The sequence below is a fragment of the Cebidichthys violaceus genome, unplaced genomic scaffold, assembly GCF_023349555.1.
Source record: "Cebidichthys violaceus isolate CVI_PGR_0920_01 unplaced genomic scaffold, fCebVio1.0.p SCAF_3, whole genome shotgun sequence".
Lineage (NCBI taxonomy): Eukaryota > Metazoa > Chordata > Actinopteri > Perciformes > Stichaeidae > Cebidichthys > Cebidichthys violaceus.
Window position 1 is genome coordinate 17,728,759 of NW_027176483.1, and position 14,691 is coordinate 17,743,449.

At 42.0% G+C, this 14,691-nt stretch overlaps 1 protein-coding gene across 1 annotated transcript in view; it reads right to left on the minus strand.

Annotated features, from left to right (window-relative positions):
• Positions 1–14,691, minus strand: part of cdh13 (cadherin 13, H-cadherin (heart)) — a 299,197-nt gene that overhangs the window by 133,952 nt on the left and 150,554 nt on the right. The window contains exon 7 of the mRNA XM_068723607.1: positions 12,747–12,891. Within this exon, the coding sequence (XP_068579708.1) occupies positions 12,747–12,891 (145 nt within the window). The remainder of the gene's footprint in view (positions 1–12,746; positions 12,892–14,691) is intronic.

Below are 14,691 nucleotides of genomic sequence, written 5' to 3' on the forward strand. Positions count from 1 at the left end.
CTTATATGTTCCATTTGCAAAGCCTTCACTCTTGCAGTAATTATCAACAATATGGTGAAAGATGAGAAAGACGAGAGGATATCAAATTGGGATAAGCGGTAATGATCGGGAGAGAGACTCCATTTTTATGACTTAGGCCATCTGGATTTTCTATTAGTGAAACTGTTTGGAGCACTTACCTACGATCAGTTTCAGTTTTGTGGTTATGGTGAATTCAATTATGGAGGATGCACTTTCTCATTGATATACTCTGCTCTGTGAGGGTTGACAACAACATATCTGGTGACGTTAGACTAAATTTCTACGAGACAACGAGTCGGCGGTCATCCTCGCAGTTCTGAGGAAGTAATAAGCAGTGCACAGCAATGCTTTGATCTAATTGCTACCAGATACACTTCAGCTGTATCCTCTTCCTTTGCCCATTTTTGGATTAGCCAGGGGTTAGGCTGTGTGGTCACTGCCAAGATGATGAGCTTCACATTGGCTCTTCATACCTATTGGTGAAGTCACAGAGACTACTTTCATATTTGATACAGTCTGTGGTCTGGACCAAAGCACTGAAATAGCTGGACTGACCAACCAACTGGAAAAAACAAAAGGTGTGAATACTGTACAGAAAAGACTTTAACTTTAGTAAATACTAACTTGATTTAACTCAGATTGTAGTATAGTACAATATAGTAGCTTCATCTTAACATGAGAATGCATTTTCAAATGGATTTTGGTCCACTAAATCTTGGTTTTAATTTGTGTCCGAAAGAGATCTTGAAGGTCATTACTGTAGGGACAATTACAATGACTAAACATTGTTTATGTACATTGTTTATGGCATACAAACATTATAGACTTGAAAGAATGTGAGCCTATCCTTCACTTGTAACGAGTAAAGTGCTATAAACGGCTACACCGCAACCAGCAAACTTTACATCTCATAATTCACTGTCTGCTCAGAAAAAGTCTCCTCGGAAACCTTTTTCTATCAGAAAAGGCTATTAAAGAGAAGAGTTTTGAGGTGCTGGCTCCCGATAGAGAAGGGCTACGATGGCAGGGATCAGTCTTGTGAAACAAAGAGGGGAGATAATATAAATTGGAGAACCTGGAGTGCTATGGGGGGTTTCGGACGGGGCAACGGCTGTCTTTTCTCGTCAGGGAGGGGGGGAGGAAGCTGGGCGATGGGGAGAGATTGGTTTGTCTGGTTGGACTCAGAGGGTTTTGAGAGTGTGTGTGTGAGTGAGAGGAGCAGGTCCCTGCCGAACCGGAGAGAGGGACAGATAATCAAGCCAGAGTTGATGTGGGACTTTGTGTAGGGGCAAAGGAGAATAGAAACTCTTTAATAGATTAGCAGCACTCAAGTACTGGAACGGCCACAAGGGAAGCCAAGAGTTGAGCCATTGTCACACCTTGAATTCCCAATCCCCTTTACACCTTCATACAACTATAGCTTCGGGGCTTCACATTCTGCTTTTGGACAAGTCTCTCTGAAATTAGGAATACATTCTCATCTACGTAACTCGCATGCAGGACAAGGAGAAGAGAGAGAGAGAGAGAGAGAGAGAGAGAGAGAGAGAGAGAGAGAGAGAGAGAGGGAGGGAAAGAAGAATGACAGAAAGCTCAGAAAGAGAGAGAGAGAGAGAGAGAGAGAGAGAGAGAGAGAGAGAGAGAGAGAGAGAGAGAGAGAGAGAGAGAGAGAGAGAGAGATGGATGTTGACGCTGTTTAGTTTTGGAATGACGGAGGCGACCACATAATGCCCGCAAGGGAGCAAAATAATTTACTCCAAACCACAGAAATGTATTCAAATAAAGTCCTATTCACATATATTCAGATCAAATCACTGTTGAAAATAAAGCCCATTTAGAATGCAATTTTTTCATCTCAGTGGTGTAATGCATATTGCTCCCTATGGTAATTCAAAAGAAGATAGCTCAGTTAAGAAGGCTGAGGAAAATCAATGATGCCTTACTGGTGGAAAGAGACCAGATGCATATAGATGAGTGAGTTTCTCACTGGATTGGAGCCTGCATTTGTATCCACTGGCCATACAGACTTAGATCACACTGCATTGATATGTTTAGAATGCAAATTTTTAAACTTTCAATCGCTTATCATTCAGCGTACAATCTTTAAGTTGCAAATGCCACATGTGTATCATCCTATCATTTTCAGTTTGGACCCCGCTACTCACCGAGACTAAACACGAGTCACCAAGTAATTAAAGGAAAATAAAAGTTGACCCGGTGGGCTTATTGCTTCGCTGAACCAAATGGCATCATGTACGTACACATCCATAAGAGAAAGCGGGCTGACTAATCTATCCTAACACAACAATATCCCAGAGTTAATTGGGCGGCAGACCTCAGTTACCTTGGACATTTATTGTCCAGGCTTCCTCAGTCTGACAAGCTGATAATGAGGCATTGTGGGACAGCAGGTCACCTGGTGGGGTGTTAGACTGACTGTTCTCCTGCTAACAAAGGGGGAGAGAAAGAGGGAAAGGTAAAGCCAGAGACAATAATGGGACAAGCGGCCACCATCATGCTACAAATTACCTGCCAGTTTTGGTGTAATCTCTCAGCTGAATCATTATCCATCTCCTGGATCAATCTCTGTCTTGCTTTCTCTCCACCCACGAACTATACTGTTGGCACCCCACCGACCCTCCGCCTCAACTTCTTCTACTAGCGTTTTCCAAATGCACCAAAAGGTAGTACCTACGCTAGCAATTAGCTTTAGATGTGGTTCACCTATTATTTTCACGGTCCTACCCTCAGCAGCAGAAGAGTACGCATGTGCTTTGAGATGGAGGGAGCGGTGATGAACAACCGGACAGCTTGACGGGTGCAGTACTGACAATGCTGTAACTGTATGCAGGGTAAAAGTGCAGGCAAGTGGTGAATGGTTTTGACAAATGGTTCCCATTAAGCAGTTCAGGAAACAATATGCGTTGCATAGGCCCCGTTTTCATGATGGCATATTGGGTTTTGGTGGGTTTTTTTCATTTTTGTGAAGGTGACTGTGTCAGTGTGGGAGGAGCGCTAGAGTGTGTGTGTCAGTTCCAATCAACTGCATTTTATGTGTCAAGGATGACTGAGGTTTATTTTTGTGCCTCTGGACAGGTTTTGGCAGATGTCGGAATCCTGTTCTTTTTTTTCAGATTTAACAACAGTAATAACAATAATGTTGGCTCTGTTCCAAACAAGCATCCCAGTAAGCCATGTCAGTGAGCCAAGCATGCACAATACCAAGACCCTGCAACTAGCTCACCTCAATGGAGCACAGCCATCATTTACTCAATGCTATCAATTATTACTTGCTTTATAGTCTATTGCAGGTGAAAATGTCTGCCGTAAAAAAAGAAAAGGCCTGTTGGAAACATTTACTATATCATGATATAAAACAGCATGTGATGTGATAGAGGTTTTATTCATTATGCCCACCCTTGAGATGTATTTATCCAGCATGTGTGTGTGTGTGTGTGTGTGTGTGTGTGTGTGTGTGTGTGTGAGAGAGCAGAGAGCAGAGCAGAACAGCAGACCAGATCCATCCCTCTCTCCCTTCACAGCAGGAATTCAGGCCTTAATTACCTCTGATATAAACACAAATTAGTCTGGAACACAAACAGAGACTCGGCTATGAGGAATATCTTCATTTATACCCCATCATGTCCAATTACACAAGATATATCACCTATATGCTAGGTTTAATTTGTCTGCATGGAGTTGGCAGAGGGAAGATAAACATAAATTTCCAAAAACACGACAGTCTTAACACAGTAATTTTCCAGCGGCATACCATTCCATCGCTAACATTTGGATTTTCTGTCAGCGACTCATTGACAATATGCATGATTTTCACTGATGTTACTGTTATGTTAATGTTGCCACAGTGACTCCCAAATGACTTTCAAAACAAATGTTAGTCTCTGCCCTTACACACAAAACGGTCCATGAATGTAACATTGCCACGCCGACGCATGGATGAAGAATGACTTCATCTTTTGATTAAGTATTACAATTAGATAGTAGTTCAGACAGCTTCACCTGCCCTCAAGTGAAACGCTGCAGTGCTTCTTATATAACAGCACTGCGCATTTACTATAAATAATGTATACATCCCCTCCAAAAAGCTCATATGTAATAATCCCAACAGTCACCAAGAACTACACCTGTGTATGAAAAATGGATTAATCTATTTGTGACCACTTATATAAAGATGTCATTCTTCATGGGAATGAGTTACAGACAAGGTGGAGACAAAAGCATTTTTGGTTTTGGTCAATATATGGGATTTGTTCATAATAAGAAAAATATATAACTAGAAAGATTGCTTACCATGTAAAAGCTTTAATAAAACTGGACCATGATCCAATTATTTACAATAATCCAAATATTAATGTTTGTACTAATTTACTGAAATGTGACCAGCACAAACTAAATATTCAAAAATATTGAGGATGGAAATAAGAAACATATTAACTGTAAGTCTGGCACTGAAGTTCAAACCCAGGTGTGTTAGCCTTCACAGTACTGTGGTTAACTAAAGTAGACTTTTGTCTGTTCTCTACTGAGTGCGTTTTTCTAGTTTTCTATTTAGATAAAAAGGACAATTAATGAGAACAGGCTGAAAACTGAAAACTGACAGAAACAGCAACCACCCTGTTGAGGCAGCCCTCCCTTCCAGCTACGGTTGAAAACCACAGAAAGATGCAACAGACATTGAACAAAGCAGCAGCTGATCTGTTTTGTTCTGTCTTGATCAGGTGGCAATATACAAAGTTCAGAAAAGTGGATTTTAAAAACTTGTGCAGCAGAGAGAAAAGAGAGAAAGGATTTCATGCATAATGAAATCCCAAAGCTGCACACAGAGACGAGGGGTTGTTATTCAGGCACAAGTCAACCGCCAGCCTTTCTCCGCTTGTAGCACTGACATCTGGACGAGCAGGGCAGATGATGCATACATGGTGGTCACAATCCAGTTAAGAGCCGAGTCCTGGGAAACACAGTCCTGGTGTTTAGAATGTTCAGCTTCATATTCAGATCAAACATCATGAAGAAGCCCTGAAGGGGATGATGTCTAAGAAAAGGCCGGGATAACCACTGACAACATCAACGCATTTCAGAGCTTCACTGGGATACCGGGTTTTGGCCAGAACCTTCACCTGGCTGCAGGCAAGGCTATAGGCCTGGACCGTGTTTCAGCCGTCCAGGCTCCGGACAACCTTGCCTGCCTTTTCTAGGTCAAACAAACTGATGAGGAGCTTGAAGAAGAAACAGAAGACCTTGATGCTTCCTGAGCAGAAGCTCAAATAGGATGAGCCTTCACACTGGATCTCCACCTTTCAGAAGGTGGACAGATTCTGTGAACAGCAACATGTCGCCTGTGCACTTTTGGCTAAAAAAATGGGAAGAAGTGGCGTCTTATGCTTAAAGACAACGCTAAAAACTTTATACGTGCATTATTGTGTTACAAACAAATGAGAGCGCTGAGTGCTTCTGAAGATCTACTCACCCTGTGGAAGAACCACGCATCCACCCTGCCAACTCTTGCACATTGTGCCAGACAGAACCTGTGCATTCCAGCATCAAGCTGTGCTTCAACACATCAGGCAGTGTCTGTGGCCCACAGACGGGCTGACTGAGGAGCGTATCGACATGCTTCTTTTCCTGGCTAAGAGCCGTACGACGGCCAAAGAACCATTCAAAAATTGAGTGGGAGAGAGAATTAGTGAGAAAGAAAAGTCAATATCTATGACAAAAAACGTTCTCAGGTCAGCAGCTGCAACAGAATAATTGAATTTTTCTTAAAACATGTTTAGTAGCTATATAGCTCAGTATCTGTGGATGACTGTTACATATGTTGTTGTATAACAGTTCACGTTCCTGCTCTGCCTCAGCAGACAGCAAACATTGAGATAGGTGCACCTGGAGGCTGTGAGTGTTCCTCACCATAGGACTGTGGGGAGGTCATCGCCTTTTTCTAGCGTCTTTCAGTCATTAGTGGGCCCACACTGGCTGTGGTTCTTACTAAAAAGAGGCTAGTTAAGCAAAAGTACAAATATGTTTGTTAGCAAAACCCTCAGCTGTGTTATCACCAGCGGCCCCTGGGTTGAAGTAAGTAAGCTGTCAATGGCAGTATAAGACCGGCAATAAAACGTGTTTTGCAAAATGAGTATGAGTCAACGGAACCACCAGAGGTCCATGGGCATGCAGCCATAACTGGCCGCCCAAAATACTATGCAGTGTACTGCAGTAAAAACGTGAGATTAGCTGTGGACAGACAAAGAGGTGCACAATCATTAATGGATGCACACATGTGAGCGATCGCATGATTCCCCTGCCTTATCCTTCAGATAAAATTGTGATGAAATGAAATAACAATTAAAACACTGATGTCATCGCAAGTACAACCTGAACTCGGTGTGAAAGAATTATGATAGGTCAACATCAGACAACCCCAGTGTGGCAAAAGCCAAGTCAGTCAAGTCAAATCAACAGTTGTAAAAAGTTGGTAGAACGGGCAAAGATGGCGAGAGTAGCGAAACAGCAAATATGGGGGAGTAGGATGGTGTGCACACAAAGCCAAAGGGAATGCAGGGCATGAAGGGAAAAGAGAATGAGAGAAATGATGAGCAATGGAGTGAAAAAAAAAAGAGTGAAGAGTGGAGGAGCAAACAGAAGATGGAGAGGGCATGCCAAGAGACTCAGGCTTTGGCTGCCTTTGTTATCAGTTTGCACAGAAATGTCAGAGCACTGTGGCATCCCCAACCCCTAGAGCTTCCCCTGCTGCCCAACTGCTACTGTGTAACAGACAAACACACACACACACACACACACACACACACACACACACACACACCACGCAGCTACAAATCACACATATATACACCCACATACATAGACAAATTGTGAAGAGCTCATGTACACTATTGACTTGAAAAAAGCGCATGGACACGAGACACACACACACACACACACACACACACACACACACACACAACATATGCACATACATTAACGTGTAGCATACAGTAACTACATCTATTTACATACTATATGTATTCTTTACTCGGCCGGGTAAAATGTTTTAAAGAAGACAGTTGGAACCAGAGGCTAAACATTTTCCAGCACAAAAAAAAAAGTAACACAGAGACCGAATAAAGAAAACATTTTTTTTTTGCTTAAGAATGAAAAGTAATAAATAAATGTATCAGTAAAAAACACAGTCAGTGAGACAAAGTAAAAAACTCTTGAATTTGTTCAATAGATGCTGAAATTAAAAGCTTAAACAACAGAAATATGAATATCTAATGATACATTTTGAAAGGCATGTCAAAAGGTCAAAGATGAAAAATGTATTTTGCTGATCTCTCAATACAAGTTGGCCTCTTAGACCTTTGAGATATTCACAGACTAATTCCATGTGGTAATAAAGAAAGTTGAACTTTAACTACAACAACATTAGCTGCAAGAAAGAAATCAAATTCCATACAAGGATTTGTAAAAGAAAAAAGAGTTTTTTTGTTCTTGTTTGCCTGGGAGGAGCTTTTGTTTTCCTCTGGTGTGCAACCCTTACAGACGGTCTGACTCCTTTGCAAAGCCGGCAGCTGTTCTCAGTGAAAAAGTTCTACAAACCGTTCTGTACACGACCTGCTCAGCACCAACCAGCAGACAGACAGTCAGAGACTAGCTGGTAAACATTAGTGGAGCATACAGCTGCTACAGAGACAAAAACGTCCCCTTTTGTTGGTGGAAAGTAAGACGGGACTACAGAGCTAAAGAGAGTGAATAGTGGACTTTTACTCGTCAGGTGGATAGAAACATGACTCCAAATGAATGATAAAGTTCTGTAAACGTCTCCTTATCAACTAGAAGATGAACTCTTGCTACCACTCGCTGAAAAGGCAAGTGAGAAATGGAGGAAGGAAGTTGTACTGATGTCATGAATGACTACAACAACCATGAACATTGTTGACAACGAGGATGTCTGACTGTCTTTCTTCCTCATTCAAAACAATCCTTTCAAAAATCTACTACTACCGACCAGGAAGCTGACAGGTTGTTAAATATAATTTGAGTGATTGACAGAGAGATAGATAGACAGATCATTGAAGCCGAGCTGACATGTTGGCTAAGTAGACGATTCAGTGCGGAGATTTGCAGGCATATGCAAGAAAGCCATCTTTAGAGCCGCACGCTTCATCTTATCTCTGAGCTCAATCAGATCTGGCATCCATGACAACTAAAGTACCGAGAAGCTGTCACATCCCACCATACTGAAAACACATCCGAACTTCAGTTCACTTTGTTTTGCTCGCCTTGGTTTATTCAACCCGGCCATGATCCACTCAGGAAAGAAGCACGGGGTTATAAAAGCATTTACTGAGTATATTTGAGATGTATTAAAAAATAAAGAGCACAGCATCAAATAATTACAAATAAAACCAAATTCAATTCTATCGCTTCAAGCAAGAAGGTCTCTGGCGGATGATATCAGATAACCCAGTAATGTAAAATGAGTTTTTTTTTTAAATGTATTGGCGCTGAGCTTGCAGAACTCCGAGTTAACTTGTCTGCTAAAAAGTTCGGGCTAAAAGCGACTATGATGATTCAGGTGTTTCGTGAGGTCTGGCCTTCATATCAATAAGAGATTTTCCTGCTGGGAATTACATTTTTCTAATTCGCTCCCAGTGGGCTCATTTTCTATGTAAGCGTGTTGAGGTTGCATGTGCAGTCTGCCGGCGAGCAGTGCAGGCAAGACAAAATGTAGACAATTATAGTAAAAGCAGTAACACACTATCTAGGTCAGGATTCAGAAGAGTCCAATAAATCACTTGTGTGTGTGTGTTTTGTTTTTTCTCGTGACAATTGGATTCCACCATTTAAACCCTGTTAGTTCAGGACCAAAACAAATGAAATGCACTTTTAGTTTGACTGCATTATTCTAACAAGATTCAATTGGGCGAGTTTGTCAGCCTATTATCTTGGTCTGCATAGCCAGTAATGGCAAGTTGCTTACCCAATGTATACCATCGCTTAAGCAATGTCTGTATTAGCAATTCATAACAGAAGTTCAGCATGAAGTTGACAACCGCTCAAAACGTCTCTATGGGAAGCTGTGTCTGTGTGTGTGTGTGTGTGTGTGTGTGTGTGTGTGTGTGTGGGTGGGTGTGTGTGTGTGTGTCTTTCCTCTGCCAGCCTGTTGACTGATCCCTCTTATCTGTGAAGCTCTGTTGGTGATTAAGGTTTTTGTCTGTTGGCTTTTTGTGCTAATGATGTGAGAACAAACAGTGAGACGCATCACGGAGTCGGCAGTGCATAGCTTTTCATTTCCCCCTCTTGTTTTACTGTCTGTGCCTTCTACCTCCAACCATCTGACTAGGATCCACGTTCAACATATTTCTCCAAACAACCCGTGCGCTCCAACATGTTTGCCCTTAAAACACTTGACAGGTAGACCTGCAGGGCTCTTTTTGTTTTTTTCACTGAATCAGTAGAACCCAGTTCAAGGTGAACAGCAGGAGCACGCAGGGAGAAGCGACTGAGTTTTGCTAATTTCGTCATTAGCGCCGCGTGGCGCGACTGTGTCAGTTGGAAGGAAACATTGTGGGACTCAGAGGAATACATTTAAGTGGTTGTGGTAGGTAAAGGCCCTTACTGTGACGAATAAATGACACAAAAACTATTTACACTGACAGCAATGCGAAACAGTTGCTGCACTTTTTCAGTAAAAGGCTCAGATAGATTTGTGCAGGCAGAGGACCAACTGTTGGGATCCTCTTGATCCAGAGCAGCGTCTGGCAGTCTGTCTGAGGTAAACTGTTGTATAGCCTACACTATTGTAAGCTATTGTATTAGTTTCATTTTAGCATAATGCTCTGAGAGAATTTAAGTTCCCTCTGGTACAAAGTTCCGTAGTTTATACAGTATGTCTAGGCTTTTTATTGTGAAAGGTAAGAATGAAGGGATCTGGTCTGCGCTGCCTTTATCAAGGTTGAAAGGATTAATGAAGTTTGCTATCTCAGGTCAGACTAAGGAGCCTCTGTGTTTCGTACAATATAGCGTATCTTTTGAATATATTCGTTTCGCACAACGTGGTTTGTTTGATGCCTCTAAGCTCAGAAAAATCGACCTCCCTGAAAGTACAAAAACAACAGTTAAAAAAAAAACATATTGACGTGTTAACCATCTCTTTCTTTCTTCTAAAAGCAGTACAGTCCGTCTTAAATGTCCACAGCAGGTCAAACTCACAGCATCACCAGTTAAGAACCCCAATTTGCATGTGTCGTAGAGGCAGAAATGTAAATCCAGATCTATTGTCCGGTGGAGGAATGCATTCAGCAGTAAGAGCCAAACTGAACCTGGCAGTGAAAACCTGGCAGCGAACAGCAGACGTGACCGCCTCCACAATGTTCACCCAGGCCTCATGTCATATATAACCATTGTATGGTGGATGACAGTCATTCACACCACGCTACGTAGATCAAAAAAATAATATTTTTAAATGAATTTACCCTGCTTTAATGACTAACCTGCACGCACATGCAATGAGCTTGTATAAAGGTTTCAGTAGGTGAGCTCAGTATAGAAACGCTGTACATTCGAGCAGCAATTATTTATATTTTAGACCAGCGAGGGCACAACTGTCACCGTGATGGCAACAGCGATAGCAGTGACAACAGCTCAGAGAGCGAAGAAAAGAAGCTACTGTGACAACGTGACAGAGGCGTCTAAAAGAACATTGAAATTTACAGCAGAAGCCAGAGGTGAAGAGTCTTCTCTAACGCTCTGCCAGCTCTGCCTCAAAATGATTCATTCTCAAACACTTGACCATGAGATGGGGAGGAAAGGTAGTGCAGAGCCTCCAACTGTAGTCCATAAAGGAACAATCAGTCTCTACATATCGATCATTAGAACCAGATAACTGTCAAAGAACTCTTTCCAATTCCTCCAAATGCCATAAAATCTCTAATCTCTAGTCGTTTGAGACACACTGCACGGGAGGAAAGGGAACATATTTGGCGTTACTCTTAATTGTGTCATGTAAAAAAAAAAAAAAGATTTCCTCACTGAGTTCTGGTTTCCATCACTGTTTAGACCAATTGTATATCCAGCATTGAAAATTGGTGACTAGCTTCCTGCTCCAGCGGGGCTCTTTAAGTCCATAATTTGTAGCCAAATAATTTGAGTAATTCAAATGAATCCTCCAGTAGTGACATCACACACTTGCTGAGGGTGTCTTGTTGAAATGACAATGTGCAATCACACCCACCAATTGGCACCGTTAAACGTATAACTACTGGATTCCCCGTCTGTCTCATTAGAATATTGTTAGGTACAGCTTCGTCTGAACACACACGGGGAGATCCACGTGTGTAGATTACACTTAAATGCAGCTCCACGAATGGTAAACATTGCACTGGTAATTCAAACCATCAAGTGTCAGAGCTACATCGCTTCAAGGCGTTGGCGCAGCAGAGAGGGGAAAGGTAAAGAAGCGTGTGTAATAGCTGTGATATGAGGGTGTTTACAGCTACTGTGAGCATAGCATCTTCAATTTGTTCTGATGTTGTAAGATGTATGAAAAGTCTCAGGACAAAAGAAAGAAAAACATGCTGTGTTGCTGTCAGCCCCCTCATGGCAGCGCTCCTTCAAAGGATGTATATTTATACAAAATATAAATTGTGAGCAAATGTTGAGGAAAGTTTTTTACATTTTCCAAAAGGTATAAAATCTAGTCACTTCTTCAGTTGATGTTTGTGAACACAGCATTCAAAATTAGCCCCTCTTCTCTGACTCAATGAGCGAGCGAGAGAGAAAGAGAGAGGGAGAGAGAGAGAGAGAGAGAGAGAGAGAAAGAGAGAGGGAGAGAGAGAGAGAGAGAGAGAGAAAGAGAGAGGGAGGGATATAGAGAGTGGGAGAGGGAGAGAGAAAGATAGAGAGAGAGGGAGAGGGAGAGAGAGATAGGGAGATAGGAAGAGAGAGAGAAGGAGAGAAAGAGAGAGAGAGAGGGAGAGAGAGAGAGAGAGAGGAAGATAGAGGGAGAGGGAGAGAGAGATAGAGATAGATAGATAGGAAGAGAGGAAGAGAGAGCGAAAGGGATATAGAGAGAGAGTGAGAGGAAGAGAGAGAGAGAAAGAGCAGCGGGGGTCGAGCAAGCTAGAGAGTGAATGAAGAGAGATGGACCAGCTTTAGTAAGAACAAAGCTGTGAATCAGAAGAATACAAATGTATTTCCTGATTATTTCACGATGATTAACTTCTAAAGCACAAATAAACACATCCACACATCCTCGCAAACCTGAAGGGGAAACACAAACGCACACACACACACACACACACACACACACACACACACACACAGAGGCACAGTGACAAAGCAGCAGTGTTGGACCTGGGAATGAGAACGGGCTGCACACCCTGCTGATTGGCCGGTTGGGGGGGGGCCTTTAAGACAAAATGTTGTCACATAAAATAAAGTATTTGCTAACACGTGATGTGTCTTTTTGTTTGTTGTGAAATTATTTAATTTTCAAGGCATGTGCATTTGACTCCCATCACCAGAACAACACACACACACACACACACACACACACACACACAGATGTAGACATCATCACAGCAAACACATCCAACCGAAGATCAGAGACGTCTCAAGTGTCGCTGTCATAGTGTGTGTGATATTGCTCTCCAACTGAATCCAATAAAAGCCCAGCTCTCTCCAGAGTCCTTCAGTATAACAATGTCACCTACCCGTGGGGGATCCCTCGAGCACCTCTCCTGTGTAGCGCGTCTCTTTGAAGATGGGCCGGTTGTCATTTTGGTCGATGACAGTGATCACTAGCGCGGCCGGTCCCTCGACAAGGTTTCCAGAGAAGTCTGTGGTTGAAACCTCCAGCTGTGTGGATACAAAGATAAAGGAGTTCATTTTCAGAGATGAAGATGGTGTTCTGGGTGTAACTCTCATTTACATAAAACTGTGGGTGACGTTCAGAATCTGTGCTGTTCTGCTTCTTGCTACAAAAAAATCCATCCCGTCTCTTTTCCTATGAAAAAACAGCCACAGTTAAAAACAGATTTAATAGTCTCTACAAACATCACTGCAATTTACTGCATCCCCCCCACACACACACACACACACACACACACACACACACACACACACACACACACACACACACACACACAGGACAATGACGCTTAATAGCTGAAATTTTCCACACGTCTTAAGACAAATTGTTGCAATTATTTTGTCTTTGCTGCTAGTGGCGGGTAATTTTCCTGAATTACAATAATTGAATTATTTGTTCCTTTATGGGTATCAAGTGTCTGAGCATTGACTATAAAGTACCTTAACCTTTGCTGTTGAATACCAGCGAGGGTAGTTTTAATACTGGTCATCACTCAACCTGAAACATCCATGAAAAGTTTCTCTGCATTTGGTTTGTTTATTTTCTCTGAACATGTCTTACATGCAAACTTGATCTAATCGTGTCCTTGCATGTGTAAGACTCTCCAGATTCCTTTTCAGGCACTTAAAGATATACAGATAAAACCTTTCAGTCGAGCCGGTTAGGATTACTCATCCCTTCATCTCCTCTCTACCTCCATCGACCCACATCACATATTTATGCATTCCACTTCTCCCTACTCTGCACTTTTGCTAGCCGGTTCACCTAGGGGACCTTTGCCGGCTTAACAGAGTACAGTCGACAATATGCACAGTATGAATTCGGCAAGAAAGCAGCTTTTAATATCCAGAGTGGGACGACCCTGTCCTGTTTAGTCAGCCTAAATACTAAATAGACACTACTGAAGCCTGGCCTACTAATAAGATCACTATGTAGTAAAGATAACTGACTCTAACCAGCTGTATTGTTGTTCAGTTGTTAATAATAGAAACTCCGGTATTGTGCTGGCACAACAGTTTCAGGTTCAGTACAACTTCAACAGATCCATCTCTTCTGCGCTCCCTCTTCCTGTCGGCAAACTCAGTCTCTTGTGGCTAGAAGCTGGTCAGATGTCAAACCTCAGCGTTCACAATGGATGGAACAAATACAACCCGGCTCCATGCCGATGTAAAGCTCTTTCCTGACTAATGGAGTGTTCAGGACATAGTCGCTACATGTATTCATAAACACATGTTTCTGCTTTCCCTTTAACCCTCATCCAACATATTTCTTATTTTTAGGTAAATTCTCTGAGGACCCCAAGACAAAGCTACTGGAAGAAACAAACATCAATGCAAAAATGTTCTTCTAAAAACAGTATTAGTTCTGTAATGAATGTCATCTGAACAAAAAGAAAACAAGATTGTTATTATTTTAGGAACGGTACAGCTAGTTTGCATATTGTGTGTGTGCACATGAGGAATCTGTCTCCTTCACAAAAAGGTCTGCGGATGAGGGTTAAGGTGCTACATGTAGCCTTATTAAAAGTAACAGCGTCAAATTAATTGGGATGGCTTAATGTGATTAGCATAACAAATGAAACCATAGTTGAGGCGGCTGGTAGGCTTTATCTTGTTTATTAAGAGAGCAGTGGTGTCTTTCGTGAAATGCAATTATAGAAATGAATGTCTCAGTTAAGAAGGTGGTATTGATTTTGAGGCGCCATATCTCGCACATTTGGGTACAATGAATTAATGGAGGCTGCAGACTGCAGAAAAAAAAAAAAAAAAAGAACAAACCCATAGAGT